The sequence below is a fragment of the Panthera leo genome, chromosome B3 (genome assembly GCF_018350215.1).
Source record: "Panthera leo isolate Ple1 chromosome B3, P.leo_Ple1_pat1.1, whole genome shotgun sequence".
NCBI lineage: Eukaryota > Metazoa > Chordata > Mammalia > Carnivora > Felidae > Panthera > Panthera leo.
In genome coordinates this window covers 120050191-120073583 of record NC_056684.1, presented here as the reverse complement: position 1 = coordinate 120073583, position 23393 = coordinate 120050191, and the positions used below count along the sequence as shown (strand labels likewise).

General features: G+C 39.1%; 1 protein-coding gene across 14 annotated transcripts in view; it reads right to left on the bottom strand.

Moving 5' to 3' along the window:
- The window catches only part of TTLL5 (tubulin tyrosine ligase like 5), a 284938-nt gene that overhangs the window by 178024 nt on the left and 83521 nt on the right, over positions 1-23393 (bottom strand). For 8 of the 14 annotated variants that reach the window (XR_006203962.1, XM_042943838.1, XM_042943847.1 and 5 more), the window contains 4 exons: positions 17038-17100; positions 11870-11908; positions 4596-4763; positions 3356-3688 (listed from right to left, as the gene is read on the bottom strand). Coding sequence is in view for 13 of the 14 variants with exons in the window: in XM_042943838.1 (XP_042799772.1) it covers positions 3356-3688; positions 4596-4763; positions 11870-11908; positions 17038-17100 (603 nt within the window). In the remaining variant the exon portion in view is untranslated. The remainder of the gene's footprint in view (positions 1-3355; positions 3689-4595; positions 4764-11869; positions 11909-17037; positions 17101-23393) is intronic. The other 6 variants (XM_042943840.1, XM_042943845.1, XM_042943851.1 and 3 more) reach the window with 3 other exon arrangements.

The window sequence follows — 23393 nt, the reverse complement described above, 5'->3', positions numbered from 1 at the left end:
AGGCTACATGTTTCTAACTAATGGGGATAGTTTATGGAAGCACAGTTATGATTCTGAAAAAACAAATTTCTATTTTCAAATGTTTCTCAACAAGGACACTTATATTCTTGTTCACCTGGAGACCACTTTCCCCTCAACCATTTACCTCCACAACAAACTATTTGCAAGACAAAACAAATGAAACAAATTCTTAATTTTCATCCACAAATTCACTTGCTACCTAGTGAGGTAGAAATGGCATGTTTCACATATCTCCCAAGTAGAATACCTCATTTTATTAATCATTCCTCTAATGCTGAAACGTGAAGGTCTGTTGGATAAGGGAGATGTCACTTCGAAGTTGAGATTTCAATCATTATTTTGTTGTAAGTCATTGCCACAAATCAAATGAACAAGTGTGGAGGTTGCCATTTCTATAAACCTTATTGAAGGGACCCCTGGGTTGTTAATTCTGAGACTGCCCCCAAGATACTTGGACACACTGGTTGGCTAGGCATTTTCAACATACCAAAAAAGATGAAAGAATGAAAACTAGAAATGATTTATACCAGTGAAACTTGGTTTTAAAACCATAAAAGCTTATATGGATCCTCAGTATAAAAAATACGCAACTAAAGGCTAGGGCCTGGAGTCTCGAATCCTTGCCACGACCTCCCTGAGACCCCTCAGTAGCCACTGAGGTGCCCCACAGAATCATGGGTAGCTACAGGGAACAGAGTCTGAAAACCACTCATTTGCATTAACACACCAGGCAACTACAACAGTTTACTCAGTGAAAGTCAGATCCCTAAGATTTATGAAGAAATCATTTATTTCTACAACAGCTAAGTAGAATGTTATTGCTGGAAAGGGCCTCAGAATATAATCCAGTGGTTTTCAAATGTTCTATTTCAACTCAGTGGAATCCTTTTTCCCCCTCAGAAAGCACAGTCCGAAAAACATTTGTCTAACCTTATACCTTGGCCTGAAAGAAAAGGAAACTGAGGCACGGAGCTCTCTGACTGGCCGCCATGATCACACAGCCAGCTGGGAATCACTAAAAAGCGAAGAGAGAGTCCAGGTCTTCCAACAGTTCAGTGAGCTCTCAACTAACAGACTCTTCCAAACCTTAACTCCATCTGCATACCTCCCCAAACCCCGACGTCACCCGCCACCCGTGCAATATAAGAACTGCCCTCTAACTTGGAAAATAAAGGCCATCGTGCATAAATACGTAAACTCCTTTCCTCTTTAACTTCTAACTACTACACTCAGCCCATAGTGCTTTCTTTCTGACTTAACAGGAAGAGAGACCCCTCCAGTGGCCTCTTTTGCCTTCCTTTGGGGCCCTTCTCTATCAATATATCCATTTCTGTATCTCTGGTCTTCTTACCATCAAATCCTTCCCCTCGTCTATAAATAAGCTTCAGAATCCCCATCGTTGGGAAAAAAAAAAAATCCTTTTCTCTTAGCTCACTCCTCACTCTCTCTGATGTGTTCTCATCTTCTTTTCATTGCCAAATCCTCTAAAAAAGTTAGCTTGCACTTGCTTTCTTATTTCTCAACTCGTAATTTCTCACAACTCAGAGGCTGGCCCTATGTCAGAAATGCAGGAGTCTCTTCTCACTCTTCATGCTCTCTCGGGCCGTCTGAAGCATGCTACAGCTTGGAACTCTCATTCTGGAGAGTTCTACCACACTCCCACCTCCTACGCTGATGCTTACCTCTCTAGCTGCTAGTTCCTATCTCTTTACTATTAAACACCGGTTTTCCCCAGGGCTCAATTCTCCTCCTTTTCTCCAGTCTATGCTTGCTGGACTAAATGAATTGGACAAGTTCACTCACTCTGAAGTTCTTAACTATCAACTGCCCGATCCTGTTCAACTCTTACCCTCAAAGTGATATCTTCACCTATCCGCTGAGCAACTTCATCCCAGAGCCCTCCCTCTGCCTCACCGTGCCCCAACTGAAACATCATTTTTATCCTGAAACCAACTCCTATGCTCCTTATGTGGACTGATGGCATCGCCAAGTTGCTACGTTTGGAAAAATCCAGCCTCTCTGGAGTTCTTACATCTACAGAGACCAAGCCCTGCCAATTTTAACCTGCAAATTTCATCCGGTCCACCCCATTCCCTCCATTCCTATAGTCGTGGCTCTGGTCAAGGCCTTCATCTTTCTGGCTCTGGACTACTGTGACAGCCCCTAACTCACCTTTCTGCCATTAGTTCTCCTCTTATCAATCACTGCCCCACAATGCACCTAGAATTTACTTTCTAAATCAAGGTCTGACCATAGCATTCATCTGCTTAAAAATTATCCGTTTAGAAAATACAGTCCCAGTTCCTCTTAAACCCCTTTGTGATCAAACAACATCCGATTATTTAGTCGTATCTCTTACCGCACACTTCTCTCCGTGTAACTCCACTACGCTAACCCAGGTTTCTCAAACTCGCCAAGCTCATTCCAGTTTCAGGGCCTTCAGACTTGCTTGTCTGCCTGGAACATTCTGCCCCCTGATACTCCATGACTTGGCTCCTTCTCATCATTCAGGACTCACCTCAAAGGTTACCTCTTCATGCCTGAACACGACAATCTAAAGAAACCCTCCACCCAATTACACTCTAACACTACAACCTGTTCTTTCTGCATTGCACTACTTACTCCCTGAAACTACCTTGTTTCTTTGTTTACCGTCAGTACACCCCCCAAGACCGTAAGCCCCACGAGCCTGTCTCGGTTTCTACTGTAACACTACCATAGCCTGGCCCATTCCCGCACAGGGCGGGTGCTCGATAAACTTCTGTTGAAGGGCTGAATGAATGACTAGACTATCACATCTCTCTGCCTTTATTTCCTCTCCTGGCACTTCCGCACTTAGCTGTCACCTCTCGGCCCTCGTGGCATCCTACTCATCCGCCAAAGCCTGATTCAAATATTGCCACCTCCCTAATGTCTCTCTGGGCCTCCCAGGCAAGATCAGTCACTCTGTTTTCTGTATTTAAGATACAGAGCGCTTTGTCCATACTGGCGCCCCCGCTCTTTAAGGATCCCTACCCAAAACCGTGAGCTGCTTGAACTCTGTGCTTTTAGTGACTGACACTCCAGCCCAACAAATATTTGGTGGGCCAGTGAGACCTGGGTATGGATTGCAGCGCTATACCTTGGACAAGTAACTCCTCTTGACAATTATTAATATTCAAAACAACATCAAAAGTAATGACATTCTTCCTTAGTAACAATAATAACAAAATCAGAGTCATTACTTCCCAGGACCACTGTCAGAAAAGGAAAATGGCCGTAGAGCCATCAGCCCAGGACCTGGTACACAATACAAGTCATTGGTTTTACGATTACAACTACAAAAGGTACATACCTAAGATTGCCGTTATCTTGCAGAATCTGCATCAGGTTAAATTTAGGCTCTGGCTCCTGAGTCTCAATTTTGCAGCACTGTTCACCTTTATTGTTCCATTCAGAAACTTTCGCGGCATTTTCTTTGGGTGAATTTTCTACCATAACAGTCAGTGAGGGGGTGTATTTGGCTTGACTTTCTCCGAGGGACCCTGCAGACTCCTCCTGGGAAGCCTCCTGTTCTTCATCTTCGTCGTCTAATGCAACTTCTTCCTCCTCTTCACTCTCTGTCTCGGTTTTAACATTCATTTCAGCTGGTTGAGTGATCACTAAATGCGAAGAATCACTAATGTTGCTGAAAAAAGATTAAATTTTCCTCTCTCCCAATACCTTCCTTTTATCTTTTTAATAAAATCCCATTTCCAAATCAGACCACAATAGAGGCACAACATCAACAGCACACACATGCCACTCTACAGTCTTACATATTTCAAAAGCCTGCAACGACCTCCATGAGAGTTCACGTTCCTCACCATAATACCAATGGCTCTCTCTCAACGTCAGGCAAACATCTTGGGTACAGTAATCTCTACAGTGTGTTGGAGGTTTTCAGAAGGGCACAAGGAGCAGGGGAACATCGTTCTATCCTATGTTTATTCATTACCTTTCTCTTTCACCAACTTGGAAGGTCTGTGAGGACAAGGACTATACCTTTTTTATTCACCAATGAAACCCTAGTGACCAACATGCCTGATACAGGTGCTCAACAAAGGAGGGAAGGAGCGGGCGGGCGGGTGGGGGGAAGGAAGTCAGTCCATCAATCATGACAAACAGACCTATGACATGGGAGCATCTTGGAGAGAGACACATTCCTCTTTGTTCATGTTTAAAATATTTATATGATTTGGCAATGTCAAGGGATGAACCAGCTTTAACACCTAATTATGAAAAACCTGAACAACAATGCTCAGGGTTCCATTAAACTTCAGCTAAAGTGTTTCTTTCTACTGATTTATGTCTACATCTCAAGTATTTAGCCATGGGCCAAAACGTATGTGCTTCAGTTATTCCCCAGCACAAATACTATAGACTGGAAGATTTAGAAACTTCCAACCCTTTTGAAATTAAGTTTCAGAGAAAAAGACTACGCAGAAAAATTAAATGTATGTGATGAGGAAGGTTCTGATTCATTAAGTATGAAGTAAGAAGCTGATCAACTGGGCCTGGCAGGACCCGGACAGTGGAGTTTGGCGTAAGCTCACCAGCAGGTACCTGGGTATTTTGGCCTCATTGCCCTCAATCTGCCATTCCGTCGTCGACGTTTCCGCACCTCCAAAGACAGGAGCTTCCTCTCATAGAGGGCAGCGTGCAGTTTGGCCTTGGAGTTCATACTCTCCACCTTCAATTCCGGTGCTCCGTCAGCAGCCAGTCTATGGAAAAAAAAAAACAATATGGTTGCTACAGGCTTCAGAAAGCTCTCCTTTATTCCAAGGCTAAGCTTGACACAATTCTGTAACCACAACAGGTTGGGCATGGTATGTCTACTGAATTCTAAAAAGTTTGACAGAAAAATGGGAATACTGGAATTGGAATCTACATTAAAACTTCCCTAAGGGCCTGTCTGAATTTAGTAAATATTCTGAACAAAAACGTATCTGAAAACAATGTTTAAGTGTTTTTAAAGTATTCAGTCAGGCTGGCTGACGGTTTACCGCAAAGACCATAAAGTGCCACCCAATACCTTATACCTAGGGATGACTGGGAGATACTGGCAACGCTTTCATTCTTAAGCTGGGTGGTGGCTAGAGGTGTTTGTTTTATTGTTACTCATTATAGTTTACTCAGACTTATACAAATATTCTTCTAACGTATACGCTATTTAATAAACACAAATTTAGCAGAAGTTGAGACAAGGGGAGGAACATTTGATAGCCTGTGAATATGGTAGCCCAGAGCGAAGACTTATGGGGGAAAGTCTCAGTCAAAAGTTACCAAGACCCCGAGGCACACCAAGTCTCAAACATTCCAACAAAAGGAACTCTCCTCCCTAAGAGTCTACTTAGTTACAGGAGGAGATAGGGGGAGGTGGTAGGGACTCTCCAGCTGGTGATTACAGGTCAGGAATTAGTGTCAGAGGCACAGACAAGGGAAGGCAGCAGATGGTGGACAAAGCCAAGTTCAATCAGGTCATGAACGGGAAATGGGGTGGACAGAGAATGGCAACAACTACATTAGGCATTAAAGTACGATAAATCATAAGTTAGGGAAGTGACTGGTATCAGGCCCAATCCAAACAAGGACCGGGAAAAGTACTGGGCAGGCAGAGCTAACTAGGTCAGCAAAGACAGAGAGGGATCTTGGTCATTGGGTCAGAAAAGAAGTGCCCATGTCAGTGTCTAAACCAGGCAGCTAACTCTGAATACTCAGAATGCAAGATCTAACTGGTTGGCTCTGAATTCTCTCTCTTGAACTCCCTGGAACTCAAATTGTATTCCCTTTGAGGTCAAGGGACCTCAATTCTCTGAGAGTTTTCAATCTCTAAGCATGATGGAAAGACTGTGTCTTTTGGTCTATTTAGGTGTTTTAGGGATTTCTGAGTAGATAAACTGGACAGTAAATCTTCTAGAATCTTTCTCTCTAGAACAGGAAATTGAGCCAAGAATAGAGATGGTCCTGACACATGGGGACAGACACCGGAAGCAAATTAATAAACTTTAAAAATAGCTCCAAGTTCAAAGCCAGCTTACCATAGTCCCAAAAACTGAACACTGCACCCCCCTCACACACGCACGTAGTTGTGAAAATAGATTTTTAGCCAGTTAAAGAAAATGAAACAAAACTAACATTTTAAAATAACAACTATGAGCTTCTAAGAAACCCTGAATAGACCAATAAGTTCTAAGTATTACAAGGGATGGAGGTAGGGAACGATGGAGAAACTATGAATCTGATAAACAGAATTAATAGTTCTATACGGGTAAAGACCAGGCTTGCGTGTCAGTCACTGGATCAGAGATGGTCCTGAGACTGCCCAGCACATAGCCGACATACCATTAATTTTTTTTTTTTTAACGTTTATTTATTTTTGAGACAGAGAGAGACAGAGCATGAACAGGGGAGGGGCAGAGAGAGAGGGAGACACAGAATCTGAAACAGGCTCCAGGCTCTGAGCAGTCAGCCCAGAGCCTGACGCGGGGCTTGAACTCACGGACCGCGAGATCATGACCTGAGCCGAAGTCGGACGCTTAACCGACCGAGCCACCCAGGCGCCCCCATTAATATTTTTAAATAAACAACTGAATTCCCTATAAGTAAATTATAACACCTTTTAGCTACATCTACCTCATTTTATTTTTCTAACATTGTATTCTGAAAATATTTACACAAACAGAAAAGTTTTAAGAACTGTACAGCAGACAGTCATGTACCCATTGCCTAGTTTCTGAAATAAATATATTGCTATATTTGTTTCAGCACATATATATCCAACCATCCCTTCTTCTATTCATCCACCAATCCATTTAATTTTTAAAGCATTTCAAAGTTACACACAGATGTCAGTGCACTTTGCACCCAAATGCTTTAACATGCACATCGTTAGTAGCTAGAATTCAGTATTTGTTTTATGGGTATTTGTTTTTGGTGTTTTGGTTTATTGTTTCTGCTCAGTTTGTTGGTGAGCTAAACACCATATACAGTGAAATACCCAAATACTATAATGCCCATTTGTGAGTTCTGACAAATGCCTAGAACTATGTAACCCGAGCTCTAACATTACCACCCCCTCAGAAAGTTCTCATGAAGCTTCCCAGTCAATCCCTCCCTCACACTCCTAAAGGAGACCACTGTCCTAAGTTGTTTCGTTACATATTAAGTTTGCCTACTCTAGAACTTCTTAAAAATGGAATTGCACAGTATGAACTCTTATAAGTTTCCTTTCATTCTGCCTGTTTTTGAGATTCGTCCATGTGATGTGTATCCATACTTATGCCTTTGTACGGCTCAGGATTAGCCCACTCTATGAATAATCCACAGTTCACCTACTCTCTGGTTATCGGACCCCTAGGTTGTTTCCAGTTTGGGAATATTATGAATGAAGCTGCTATGGACATTTTTGTACAAGTCGTTTTGTGGTTACGTTTTTCATTCCTTCTGGGCAGAGATCTCAGCACGGAGCTTTCAAGGCTAGCAAACTGCCAGACCCCTCCTAAGGAACTTGTACCAGTTTCTGCTGCCAATGACAATGCACCAGAGCTCCATTAGCTCCACACCATCTGATGCTGTCGGTCATTTTCAGGTTGTTCCCAGCTTTACTGAGCTGTCGCTGACAAATAAAATTGTAATGTATTTAAAGTGTACAACACAATGACATAACGCAAGCCATTCTGCTGGATTTCAGTGGTATCTCATGGTTTAACTTGCAATTCTCTGATAACTAATGGTGTTAAGCACATTTTCATGAGCATACTGGCCACTCACATACCTTCTTTTTGAAGTGTCTGTCCAAATATTTTACCCATTGGTAAGAGGGCTGTCTTCTAATTTTTCAGTTATAGGAGTCTGTCATACTCTCTAGGCACCAGACCTTTGTTTGATGAATATCTTCACCCGGTTTATGGCCTGCCTGGTCACTTTCCGAACAGTATGGGATGATGATAATTTTGAGGAAATCTAGCTTATCATTTTTTCTTTTTTGGGTACCACTTTCTGCGTCATGTTTAAAACTTTTGCCAAGCCCAAAGTCCCAAAGACACTGTCCTAGATTTTCCTCAAGAAATTTTATCGTAAGAGCTTTTCTGTTTATGTCTCTGAATCATCACTAATTTTTCTGGGAGACAGGGGCTGAGGTTCACTTTTAAAAGTACGATATCCAGTTCCAGTCCTATTTGTTAAGAAGTTTCCTTTCCCCAGTGGATTACTTTGGGCCTTTTGATGCAAGTCAAATGACCACATAAATATAGGTCTGTTTCTGGACTCTCTTTTCTGTTCAACTTGCCACAGTTTTGATTACTATAACATTGTAGTATTTCTTTAAGTAAGGTACCCTAAGTCTTTTTCAAGATGACTTTGGATACTCTAAGTCCTTTGTATCTCCACATACAAAAAAAAAAAAAAATTTAAAGTCAATTTCTGCTTTGGTGAAGAAAAATATAGTGGATTTCTACAAAAAAAAAAAAATATATATATATATATATATATACTGGAATTATATATATACACACACACATATATATACATATATAATATATATATATATATATATACACGTATATATACACAATATATATACGTATATATATACTGGAATAATGTATCAGATCTTTAGATCAATTTGGGGAGAACAGACACTTTTTGCAATATTCAGTCTTCTAATCCATGAACATCACATATCTCCCCACTTATTTAGATCTTCTTTCATTTATTTCAGTAATATTTACTGAATATTTAGCTTTTACTGTATAGGTATTAAACATATTTTATAAAATTTACCCTTGAGAATTTCGTATTTTCAAATGCTACCATAAGCAAAATTTAATTTCATTTTCAAATTATTTACTACTAGTATTTAAAACTACAATACATTTTAGTATATTGACCTTATGTTCAAAGACCTTGCTAAATGCAATGATATGTTCTTGTAGTTATTCTGTAGATGTTTTAAGATTTCCTATTAACTTGGGGTGCCTGGGTGGCTCAGTCAGTTAAGCGTCTAATTTTGGCTCAGGTCATGATCTCATGGTTCATGAGTTTGAGCCCTGCGTCAGGCTCTGTGCTGTCAGCTCAGAGCCTGTGGCCTGCTTCGGATTCTGTGTCTCCCTCTCTCTCTGCCCCACCCCTGTTTGCCCCTTCTCAAAAATGAATAAACGTTAAGAAAAAAAAAAAAAAGATTTCCTATTAACTAGCTCAGATCATCCAAGATGAAAGACATTTGATTTCTTCACTTCCAATCTGTATGCCTTTTCTTCCCCAACCCTTGCTTCATTGTACAGCTTGGGACTTCTAGTATAAAGTGACTACAAATGGTGAAAATGGACATCTTGATATCTTATGATTCATGGAAGGAAGCCTTCAATATTTTACCATCAGGTATGATGATAGCAATAGATTTTTTATAGATGGCATTTACCAAATGAAGAAATTCCTTCTATTCCTTATTTACTAAGAGTTTTTATCATAAATGTGTTGAATTTCATCAGATGCTTTTTTTTTTTTTTTTGGATCTAATAAAATGATCATCGGGTTTTTTCCCTTTGTATATGGTGAATTATACTGATGAATTTTCAAATGTCAAACCAACATTGCATTACTAGGAAAAACCTCTCTTAGTCATATGTATTACCCTTTTTTTTACACTGGTAGATTCAATTTGCTACTATTCTTTGAAGAAATTTTGTGTCTCTGTTCATGAAGATATTAGCCTGTAATGTTCTTTTTTAATGTATACTTATTTGAGAGAGAGAGAGCACATGCGCGAGACAGGGGAGGGGCAGAGAGAGAATCCCAAGCAGGCTCTTTGCTGATAGCAGAACCATGAAATCATGATCTGAGCCAAAATCCAAAGTCAGACACTTAACCAACTAAGCCACCCAGGCACCTCCCCTACCTTTTTAAAAATGTCTTTGTCAAGCTTTGGTGTCATAATTAATGTTGGCGTCATAAAATGAATTGGGACGTGTCTCTTCCTATAGTTTTAAAAGAATTTATGTAAGATTGGTGCTGTTCTTCCTCAAATGCTTGATAGAATTCACAAGCGAAACTACTGGGCTTGGGGTTTTCTTTGCAGAAAGACTTTTGATTACAAATTCAATATTCTGAATAGATATGGGACTATTCAAAATTTCTATTTCAGCTTGTGTCATTTTTGTCAAGTATTCCCCCTCCCAAGGAATTCAGACATTTCCTCTAGGTTGTCAAAGCAATGGAATAAGGTTATTAATAATACTCCCTTAACGTCCTTTTGATTTCTGTAGGATCTATAAATTACTTCCTTCTTTCCTATCTGATATTGGTAATTCTTGTTCTTTCTTCTTACTAGATCAGTCTACGTAAGAGTTTATGAATTCTATCTCACCAGTGAACAATTTTAGATTTTACTGGTTTTCTTTATTGTTTGTCTTTCATTTAATTGATCCCCACCCTTTATTATGTCCGTTCTTCAATTTACACGGGTTACTCTTCTTTATCTAGTTTCACAAAATGGAATGTTAGATCAGTGATTTAGTCCTCTGTTTTCTAATACAAGCATTTAAGAAGCTGTAAGTTGCCCCCAAAACATGACATGAGCTGCATCCCACACATTTTAATGTTACATTTTTATCATCATTCAGTTTGAAATACTTTCCAATTTCCCTCATGATTTCTTTCTTGACCCATGCACTATTTTGAGGTGTTAATTTCCAAGTATTAGGAGATTTTCTATTGTTACTGCTTTCGAATTCCACTGTGTTCAAAGACCATACTGCTTATGATTTTAATCATTTTAAATGTATTAAGATGTATTTCGTACAACAGCACATGATCTATTATATGCCAGCTTTCATTTGCTTATGCCTCTATACCAACAAAAAACTCCTGATGGCAATATAAGTGCCAAAAATGAAGGCCAGAACCAAGTGAATTTTAAATACTTATTAAGATTTTTTTCTTCTGTTTGATTTTTTCTAATCGCCAAATTGATAGCAATACACTCTAGGAGGCATATTCTTTGACGAGAAACTGGAGGAAACTTATGAATTAACTGTGACTTTCATTTGGAAGCAAGTTACAAATTCGACCTCTCCCAGTTTTCCCTTAATTCAACGGCAAGCATATGTTTTCCTTCTTTAAAGAAAAATTAGATTTAGGCTTCAAGGGGTTTCAACAAGAAACCAGGTTTATCCTCACTAATCCTTAAATGTGAAACTAACAACTAGATACAGGATGTTTCTTTCTATGTTTCTATTGTTGACATTTTGTTTTCTCAAGAGGCAGAGCACAAAGGGGATGTATGTAAGGTCTCAAACCAGGGGGCAGGGTATGTGCTTAGGTTTAAGAGTTTTTGTTGTGGTTGCGGTCTTCGGTTGGGCAAGGCCATCCCAGCCCTTCCTCCAAGACCCTTCTCTTCTCCACCAAAGTGAAGAGCCACAGGTATTTTGAATGCTTTCAGTTCTGTGGCAAACTTGAAGCAGTTCTGCTCAATCCCATACGGCATAGAGTTATAGGCTCCAAGTATATCAAGGCCAAACATAACCACTTATTTGACTCGATCATGACAGGAGTCTTGAAATCTCCTTTATACTTTGGTGTCTCTCACACAGCCAAGCAAGAACACTATTATTATCAGTTCAAATGATATACCTGTAGTTATAAAAAAAAGTAAATCTCAAATTTAGTTTGTAAAAAGTTGCCACGGAAGAGTGTTTCAACAGAAACATTTTTTATGTTACTATTCAAGCTGAGCCACCAAAAATGACTATATAAAATACCATGCTTAGCCCGTGCATGGTCACACATGGTGCACATGGAAAGAATTTCTCAACTTTTAAAAATCAGTTACCGTGTTCTTCCTGTCAATAAGCTTCTTCTTGGGTTTCCCCTACAGAAGTAGAAAGGACAACTGGGTTAGAGGACTGTTCAGATATTCTCTCCTGAGTTCACATGCACACACACACACTCCTGAGATAATACAGAATTATGCCAGGGAAGTCATCTTTGGGGAGAAGCAGAGAAATATATTGAGAAAAGAAAAGAGTCCCATAAGCATGGGGGAAGATCAATTAAAAAACCACAGGGAAAGGACAGATGACTTCTAGGGAAGAATCGTAACAATGACTTGTATTTGTGTATTTAGTCAGCAATCAAATCACACTTCTTCTTCACCACCACCATGTGAAGAAGGTTATTATCAACCCCGTTTATAAAAAGGAGGATATGATCGTTTTGTGACATCCCCGAGGTTGAAGCTTAGTGGGTTCAGATTTGAACCCAGGAGTTAGGTCTCAGATGCCCACGCTCTTTATACTTTCACTGAACTGTATTTAGTAAAGGAAACCAATCTCAGTTTTCATGGGGTTTAAAAAAGATGCTCAGAAGAAATATTTTTCACAATTAAAAAAAAAAATCCCTTTAAAAAAAGAGCTGCTCTCCATTGTCTCTGAACTAGAGTTTGGCCTCTCACCGCAAGAAGTGAATGCCATTTATGTTTAAATTAGCTTTTGTTTTTCCTTTAAAACATTCTTTCCACATTCAATTTCCTTTCATTTAACACATACTCTATCTCTTTCTTAATTTCTTCATTTTTATTTGTATTCATTTGTGAATGTGTATATTTAGCTCAGTACAATTTTATCACTACATAGATTCACGTACACGTCACCGCCGAGATACTGCACAATTTCATGACCAAAAGGATCCCCTGTGTCATCCTTTTATAACCACACAGCTTTTACCTACCTAACCCCTGGTTTCCTTTAATCTGTTCTACATTTAAAAATTTTATCATTTTGAAAATTTTATATAAATGAGAACCTGTGGGATTGGTTTATAAAAAAGAGACACATGCAATCTAGGTCAAAATTTTCTAGTTAGAGAAAACCAAGTAAAAGTAAGTCTTCACCAGAATGTTTTGTCTTTGCCGTCCCATGTCTTCTATTCATGCCAATGTCCTAACATTGTCATCTTACCATCAGAAAGCCTCAAGATGACTCTTTCATCCAATAATGCTTTGTCTCGGTAATATGCAATCATGGTTTCGCATTACAATCACCTCAGCAGCTTTTAGGAAGTACCAATGCTTCAGTCTGGGGCTGGGGCCAGGGCATAAACATGATTTACAAAATCCACGGGTGTTACTAATATGCAGCCAGGGTTAAAATTACCCTCATACTAGAAGACAGTAGGTAAGATACTGTTTGCCAAGGCAGGGAGGTAGGTGGGGGGTGAGTGGGAGAGGGCAAGAAAAAGGAAGACAAAATTAACCTAAAAGAAATGATGAGGGAATTAGTTTGAAAGGAATTCGGACACGAATACAACAGGATTTTTGAGAGAAAAAAACATCAATTCAAATCGAAGAGAAGAGACTTACCGGAGATGTGAGGGCTTGCAACAAATGCAATTTCATTTTTTCGGTCCATGTTTGTGTGTGTGTGCCTACCATGTGGTACGCTCTAGATATGGACAAAGATGAACATAACAAAGTACTACTCTTAAAAGCCCACTTGTAAAGTAGGCAGGCTAGTAAGTAAACAAGCAATTCTAATACGAGGAGGGAACCTGAATCACACCGAGGGACTGGCAGGGCCGACAGAACCTCCTCCTAGTCTGGGTAAGAGGATGAAGGACACAGCTAGAAGAATTCAGGGACGAACTGAAGGCCGTGCCAAGGGGTGGCGAGTATGTAAGAAGGAGGAGGCATGAAAGAGGAAGCTGATACAGAGATACTGGCCATGGTTGGATATGGAAAAGTAGAGACGAGGCTAAAAGGGTAGGCAAGAGTAGATCATGAGGTCTTTCTTTGCTAAACACGGGCATTCATGTTTTTATTTTATTTCTTATTAATGTTTATTTTTGAGAGAGAGACAGAGAGACCACGCTCACGAGTGGGGGACGGGCGGGGGACAGAGTTTTCCAAAGCAGGTTCTGCGCTGACAGCAGAGAGCCTGATGCAGAGCCTGAACTCACAAAACATGAGATCATGACCTGAACTGAGGTTGGACGCTTAACTGACTGAGCCACCCAGGTACCCTGAAATTCATATTTCTAGAATGCTTTGTAAACAGGTGTTGTTTCTGGGACTCGAAGAAAGAATTCAGGGAGTATACCAACTTAGATGGAGAAAAAATTAATCCTCCCTCCAACTGAAATTTAGCATTTCCTTCATATACATGTTGGAAACCGTCTACAACAGTGTTAGTATGAGTTTGTTACCAAAAGAAAATAATACATCCTTTTTTTCATATTAGAGATATTACAGGTATCTCCAAATCTTGCCAACATGTAGCACACTTTTGAAATTCTGGCGGTTATTAGACCCACTGGTAGCCTTCTTATTGGATTGTTAATAAAGAAACACATATATTAATACATCTCAAATCTTTTTATTGTTCTACTCCCCCTAGGAGAATGCTTCCTAATTTGGCCGGAGGTTCTCAGATTGCCCTTTCCTTCTCCCTCATGGGAACGCCAAGGTTGGAAAGACTGGGCCTCAAGCATAGAGTCTATGTCAGTTGAGACAGATATAATCTGTGAGGAAACTCATGCAAACTTCCCATCCTCAGCAAAAGGTCCACTACTTACCAAAACAACTGGACAATCAAAGATCACCAAATATATGAGGAAATATAATAATACAAACCAGAAAGAATGAGATGAGCCAACAGAACTAATCTAGAAGAATTAAATATAATGCAAAAAACAGAAAGGAACTTTCAACAAACTAATCAAAATAGTCAAAGAGATGTGAAAAAAGATTTGTGATCTTGTGATTTATAGTAAGAAATATACATTTGGTCTTCATCCCCATTTCTAGCACAGAGCTCCTAAATCCCCTGGAACTTCTTAAGCGATGAGCATGGTAAAGGTCTTTGGTCATGCCAGTGAGGTGACTTTGGGAATGCCCTGGATCCCCGTCAGGATGGGGGCTGGTCACCAGAAGAACCAACCATGTGATCAAAGAACTGGAACTTTCAGCCCCACGCCTCTGACCAACATGGAGGGGAGAGGGCCAGCAGAGGGAGTTCAATCACCAACAACCGATGATTTAATCAATCATGCCTCTGTAATGATGCCTCCCTCGAAACTCAAAAGGAGAGGTGTGAGGCTGGTGAACACGTGATCTGGGGAGGGCATGGAAGTCCTGCTCCCTTTCCCCATACCCTGCCCTGTGCCTCTCTTCCATCTGGCTATTCCTGAGTTATATTCTTTTAAAATAAACCAACGATCTAGTAAGTGAAATGTTTCTTGGAGTCTTGTGGGCCACTCTAGCAAATTAATCAAACCCGAGGAAGAAGAGAGTCGTGGGAACCTCTGGTTTATAGCCAGTCAGTCAGAAGTACAGGTGACAACCTGGACTTGCAACTGGTGTCTGAATCGAAGTCCAAGGAGAGGGACGTTGGAACCTCCGATATGTAGCTGCTCAGTCAGAAGCAAAGGTGACAGCCTGGCCTTGAGACTGGCATCCAAAGTAGGGCAAAGGCGGAGGAGGTGGCGAATGACTCCTTGTAGGACTGAACCCTTCAACTGTGGAATCCAATGCTAAGCTCCAGGTAGACAGTGTCAGAATTGAGTTGAGTTCTCAGATGCCAACAGGGGGCAACTGCTTGGTGCTATGGGGGAACCTGTCGGCCACACTGGAATTGGTACCCGAAGCATTTTAATATTACATCCATGAACTTTAAAAACTCTTCAGAAACCAAAAATAGTTCTTGGATATTAAAATTGTACTTGCCAAAATCAAAAAGGTAAACTGAACAACCTCTCCTGTGCTGGTACTGAATAATTAAATAGATAAGGCTGCAGATCAATTTAAAATTTTAGAAGAAAAAGTTCAAGAAACCTCCCAGAATTTAACTAAAAAAAACAATGAGATAAAAAAAGAGTGAGAAAAAGTAAAAAAACAAACAAAAAACAAAACATGGAACATACAGCAAAAGATCTCAAATTCATCTAAAAGAAGTTCCACAAGGAGAGAAAAGAGAGGATGACAGTTGGAAAACTTAAATCTTCAGTCTGAAACAACCCACCCACTGCAAAACCAAAATAATGAAAAGTAACACACCAGAACATATCTTGGTAAAATATCTGAACTCTAAAGATAAAGGAGCCTTGTAAAAGTTTCCAGGGTGGTGGGGGAGGAGAGAAAAAACCAGGTTATATATAGAGAGGACTGAGATTCTGTCTTCTAAGTAAATCTGAAGGTCTCTTTCATTAGAAGCTATACAGTATAATTACTTTATCAGTGGTAATAACTACAAATTTACAGAGAGAAATGGCAAATCCCATATATTTCCTGATAACAGATCATGAAATTGTAGGAAATGGCTAAAATCTGCGGATCTATTTTAAGAATCCTGCAAAAAAGCACACATAACCTTGAAAATAATATACATTTCTCTAAATAACTAAGGTTCTTTATTTTGAGAGTCAGTTACTGAACTTTACCGTAATACAATTATGTCTTACGGGCAACAAAAGTTATGTGGAGCTAAGTAGTCCCTGATTGCTGTGCTATCTGAATTCCAATGTCTGCTTTCCATCATTTCCCCCTATTTCCCCTTGTATTGAGGTTATCAGTTGTCATTTTTTACAACTCTTAGTGTATTTATTTTTTGAATTACCACCCCTCTCTACCTTTCCTAATCTGATCATTCTAATCTCTTCTAGTCTAGAAAAAGAGATGATCATGCCTTGTTAAAATTGTGTCTAACGTTAAAAAGGGACTGAGTAAAGGCCTTCCTCTAAGAAGAATAAAGTCTAGGGCATCTGTTAAGATTGTTTAAAGATCGTTACAGTTTAATTTGTGGCTTCTGGAAACAGTACAAAATACTGAGAGTTAATGAATTCTGGAACAACAAGGTTTTATGTTGTGTTTTCTGCAAGGCCTTTTCTATCAGAGATTTTACAAAAGACTTTTATAAAGCCTCTTTTCTTCTTTTGTGTGTATTTTATCATCAAATGATCTAGTGATGGTTTCAGATTAGCAAATTTACAAGATTAACAAATCCCTACCTGTCCGGGAAGAGACGTGTTGCCAGCATATAGTTCATGGAAGTCTTGTGTTCGAGGTAGGACCTGAAAGACAAAGAAAGAAACTGGCTATTTCTTAGGTTTGGCTGAAGGGACAGAATATGGAAATAAAGCCATGAATCAAGCACAGAAGTGACAGGGTACTTATACAGTGTTTCTAAAGTAACATACTGTTCTCTAAAATGACAAAGTAAGAGAAAGTTGCTCAAATTAAAATTATAAAATATCAGAGTTGCAGCAGATAAAATAAAATGAAAAGAATAAGTGGCGGAGTTAATTTAGAATGTAAAAAGAAAGAAATGGCAGGATTTCTTGGATTAATAAAAAGTGACACACTAAAATCAGAAAATAAAACTGTAAGGTAAAAACGAAACCACTGAGGTGCCTGTGGCTCAGTGGGTTGTGCCCAGCTCTTGATTTGGGCCCAGGTCATGACCCCAGGGTCATGGGATGGAGCCCACTTGAGATTCTGTCTCCATCCCTGTGCCCACCCTCCTGCCCCAGCTCATGAGCACATGTGCATTCTTTCTCTAAAATCATTTTTTTTTTAATGTTAAGAGAAGAATGCTTAAAAAAAAAAAAAAAAAACCACGACTAAAATTCGTATATAACTAAGAGAGAGGTCAAAAGAAGCCAGGAATGGGAGATGCATAAAGGGCGTGAAAATGTAGACAGATGGTTTCAACCATGTTATTTCTCAAGAGCTTTCAATGGCTCCTTGATGGCTACTGCAGGAGGCATACACTCTCTTCCAAGCTTTCCAAAGTTGGATAATCTATACCACCAATTCCTTCACACGTTGTCCAGAAAGTTCCTCTCAACAGTGATCATGCCATATAGCCAGACCGAGGCCCCTCACAATCCTCTCACACCACCCCTCGTATTGATCCTTTTGCCTTGGTCTGGATACCTCCTCACACTCCATCCACTTACCATAATCTACCCTTCAAGAAGCAGCTCAAGTCTTCCCTGCTGCACGAAGCCTTCCCTGATAACGACTGCTCCAAGTCTACAGAAGCGCCCTTGTCTGAGCTACCTTGCCCTTTACTGTATGCTCGACGGACCTGCCATACACTGTCTCACCGAGGAAAATTTTTCTTCTCCGAAAGCAGCATGTGGTAGCAGGAAAAAAGTTAAGATCCAGATTCAGAATACCTGAATCAGGTCCCCCTGTGTGATCATGGACGAGTCACATTACTTTACTAAGCCTTACTTTCTGTATCATTAAAATGGGGATAACAATGATGTCCATGAAGTACATTATAATTATGAAGAACTATACAAATGAGCTATTTTTATTATATGCATAAATAATGTCTCCATAGTCACGCTGGTAACTCTCAAAGGGCAGGGGTTCCATCTAATATTGGTTTTATACTCCAAAGCACCAAACCACCAAACACAGTGCTAGACACTTGGCTGATACCCAATAAATATATATATATAGGCATATATATATAGGCACATATATATAGGTATATATATAAAGGCATATTTGTGACATCTTCCCCACTCTAAATGAAGGCAGCGCAATTAGTTTAATATTCTTGGCCTTGCTCTGCTTTTCTCAGAGGCCCCAGGAGAGGTAGAGTGACTTACCAGATTGGTAATTTAGAAAGAACAAACAGAAATGCTTCATCGAGCAGCTCCCTTTTTTCTCTTGGGGGACAATCTCCCGTTAGGAGGTATGTATCTTCTGCTGGTCTGATGGGGTCAGGTGCTCCCCACACACAGCCCAGTCTAACTTTGCCCAGAAATGGGCATGTACATCTGTCCAAACTGGAAATTCAACAAAAAGTGTGCCTGCCTGCAGATAGATATGATCAAGTCTCCCAACCTAGACTTTATCAGTAAAATAGGAGATATTTTGGCCTCCTCTCTCCTTAGTCTTTGTCTTATTTCTCCGTTGGTTCAGAACCAAACCAGTAAAGAAAGGTATCATTACTGGACTCCATAAGAGACCCCAACATTACCTGTAACTGATTCCTTCAAATTTTCCTAAAGGCACTTAAATTAAGGTCCTACTTCTTAAAATACTCAAGAGTGTAGATTTCCACTTTCATTAGTTAAAAGGTATGTTTTCTAGGAACTGCAAACATTTTAATTCTTCAAAAACATAACAAAAGAAAACACAAACAATATCTTTCTGTTGCATTCCTAGGTCTCTATAAGGTATAATTACATCGATAGAATATTTTGTAAGATGAAAGGAAGATTTCTCTATGAACAGCTGGGTTTTCAAGACAAAACAAAACAAACACAAAATGGGTACCTTCTTTTATTCCTCTAAGTTCTAGCTCTATACTTAGAACCACTAATATCCCAACTAGATCAAAAGCCACTCACCAAAGAAAAAGAAATGTGTTACCTATAAATAAGTACAAAGATTCTCAACCTTATTGTAATCAGAGAATAATCATCACAAGGGATTTTTGAGTCTTTGGGTAAATACAAATCTGCTCAGACATAGGGTGAAAGTCCACAGGGCTGGGCAAAGAGGAAGGGGCAGGGTAAAGAACATTAAAAAGAAAGCATAAGCTGAATACTTTGCAGAATTCACCCAGGGCTATAAATTGATTGGTTCCCAGAATGGATAAATCTCACTGAACATGGGCTCATTTAACAGATAACTCCAAAGAGTCTTTAATAGTAAAACTTTCCTAGACCTAAACAAAAGCTATCCTAAACAAACCATAAAAAATTTTTACATGATCTAAGTAATGTTGAATCACTACATCACACATCTGAAACTAACATAACACTATATGTTAATTATACTGAAACTTAAAAAAAAAAAAGTTTTTAAATGAGCCTGAAAAAGATTAAGCTAGACTACAAGTAACTTAACTGTTGGACTCCCCCCTGCCAAAAAAAAACCAAAAACAACTTTCAACAGCATTCAAAGAAGGCAATAAAACCAACCCACTCAACTATACATTTATAATGTCCAGCATCCAATTTTTAAAAATCACTGTGCATGTGAAGAAAAAGGAAAAATGTAACCCATAAGAGGAAAATCAGTCGGTAGAAATAAACTCAGAAATGATAGAGATAACAGGATAACAATTTAAAAATAGCTACTATACATATTATAATATATGCACAAGGATCTAAAAAAATCATGAAAATAATGGAAAAAACCAAAAAGTTCTAAAGATGAAAAATAAAGTATCGGAAATGAACATTTCACTGGATGGAATGAATAGAAGATGTGACACCGCAGACAAAAAGATGAATGAATTTAGAAAGAGAAATAGAAAACCATCCAAAATAAAGAAAAAGTCTAAAAAAATGAACAGAGCCAGACTTGTAGTATAATATCAGCCAATTTTAACATGTAGCCAGAGTTCCAAAAGGAGAAAGGAGAGGAAGGAAATAGAAAAAAAAAATTTTTTTTAATGGCCAAAAGCTTTCCATTTATGATGAAAACTATAAGCCCGCGGACCAAGAAGTTCAACAAATCCCAAGTAGAAGAAACATGAAGAAAATGACACAAGGCATATATCATAATCAAACTGCTAAAAATCAGCCAGAAAGAAATAATCTTAAACGCAGGCTGAGGGAAAAAAAGACATGTTATGCACAGAAAAACAAAAATAATAATTACTGTATGCCTCTTATCAGAAAAATGCAAGCCAAAGATAATGGAGCAACATTTAAAAAAATATATTTTTAATGTTTATTTATTTTTGTGAGAGAGAGGGCGACCAAGCAGGGGAGGGGCAAAGAGAGGGAGACAGAGGATCCAAAGTGGGCTCTGGGCTAACAACAGAGAGCCCAATGTGGGGCTCGACCTCACGAACCGCGAGATCATGACCTAAGACGAAGTCAGGCACTTAACCAACTGAACCACCCTTGTGCCCAATGGAACAACCATTTTTAAAGAGCTAGGAAAAAAGGACTTATATCCAGAATGCATAAAGAACTCTCACAGCTCAACTATGAGAAAATAACCTCATTTAAAAATGGGCAATCATTGGGGCACCTGGGTGGCTCAGTTGGTTTAGCGGCCGACTTCGGCTCAGGTCATGATCTCGCGGTCCGTGAGTTCGAGCCCCGCACCAGGCTCTGTGCTGACCGCTCAGAGCCTGGAGCCTGTTTCGGATTCTGTGTCTCCCTCTCTCTCTGACCCTCCCCCGTTCATGCTCGCTCTCTCTCTCTGTCTCAAAAATAAATAAACGTTAAAAAAAAAAAAATTTTAAAAAAATAAATAAAAATGGGCAATCATTAAGGAAGTGCAAATAAAACCATAATGAGATAGCACTACACACCTCCTAAGGAGATAAATTAAATTGACCGTACCAATTGTTGGTGACAATGTGGAGGAACTGGAACTCTCATATACTTATTATGGGATTGTAAAATGGTGCAACCACTTTAGAAAACTGTATGGCAGTTTCTTACAACATGATCCAGTCATTTCATAAGTAGAATTTACCCAAAAGAAATGAAAGCATGCATATATTTGTAATAACCAAAACCTTGAAACCAAAATGTCCAACAGATGAAAGCATAAACAAATTCTGGCATATGCCTATAATATTACTCAACAATAGAAAGGAATTAAACCAATGATAGATGATACAACGTGTATGAATATAAAAATAATTCTGCCAAATAGAAAAAAAAGACCCAACAAATAAGAAAACAACCTGTAGAATTCTATTATATGAAATTCCAGGGAATGCAGATTAATCTTTAGTAACAGAAAGCAGATCATAGCTCCCTGGGGACAGGGATGGGCAGGGAAGGAAAGGGAGGAGCAAGAGAGAAGAACTACAAAGAGGCACAAGGAAACTTCTAGCTAGAGGTCATGTATTTGTTCATTAGGTTGCCTATGTGCAGGTTTCACAGATATATACATATATTAAAACTTACCAAACTGTACACTTTAAACATATTTATAACTCAATAAAGTTGTTTAAAAAATAACATTTACAATACCATTCAAAAACATGAAACACCAAGTCATAAATTTTAAAAAATATGTGCAAGGCCTTTACATTGAAAACTAGAAAATATTGCTAAGAGAAATAAAAGAAAACCTAAATATGTACTTGTGATCATCACCAGGTGATATATGGAACCAGGTGATGTATGGAATGGTTGACTCACTATATTGTACACCTGAAACCAATATAATGTTGTATGTTGACTGGAATTAAAATAAAAACAAGAAGAGGGGCTCCTGGGTGGCTCAGTCAGTTAAGTGTCTAACTTTGGCTCAGGTTGTGATCTCACAGTTTGTGAGTTTGAGCCCCTTGTCAGGCTCTGTGCTGACAGCTCAGATCCTGGAGTCTGCTTCAGATTCAGTGTCTCCCTTTCTCCTTGCCACTCTCCCATTTGTGCTCTGTCTCTCTCAAAAATAAATATACATTAAAAAAAAAAACAAGAAGAAGAAAAGGAGGAGGAAGGAAGGGAGGAAGAGAGGGAGGGAGGGAGGAAGGAGGAGGAGAGGGGAAGGGGAGAAGGAGGAGGGGGAGAGGGGGAGGGGAGAAGGAGGAGGGTGGGAGAGGGGGAGGGGAGAAGGAGGAGGTGGGAGAGAGGGAGGGGAGAAGGAGGAGGGTGGGAGATGGGGAGGAGGGAGGGGAAGGGAGGGAGGAGGAGGAGAACAACTAAATAAATGGAGAGATATATCACGTTCATGGATTAGAAAATTCAATATTGTTAAAATGTTCACTCTCAAAATTTATATGCTCAATGCAATGCCAAATCAAAAGCCAGCAGGCTTCTGTGTAGAAATTGACAAAGAAATTTTAAAATGTCTTGAGAAATACAGACGACACAAAATAGTCAAAATACTTAAAAAAGAACAACAAAGTTGGAAGACACACTATCAAATTTTAAGACTTAGTATAAAGCTATGGTAATCGAGACAAACACATTAATCAGTGAAACTGAATAAAGTCCAGAAACAGACCCCCACATATATTTGAATTAATTTTCAGAAAAGATGCCAATGGAATTCAGTGGGGCAATTTCAACAAATGGTGCTGGAACAAATGTACATCATATGAAAAGAAATGAACCCCAACCCTTACCTCACATCATACACAAAAATTAAATCAATACATATCATAGACCTAAATATAAAAGCTAAAATTGTAAAGCTTCTAGAAGAAAGCATAAGAGAATAAGCTTTGTGAAAATTGGGGTTGCCAAAGATTTCTTGGAAACACAAAATTTATAAATCTTCTAAAAATGTTGTCAATGGGACTTCATTGAAATTTAAAATTTCTGTTCTTTAAAGCCACTGTTAAGGAAATGAAAAAGCTACTCACACACTTGGAGAACATATTCACAATATAAATATCTCGAGAAAGGACTTGTATCAGCAG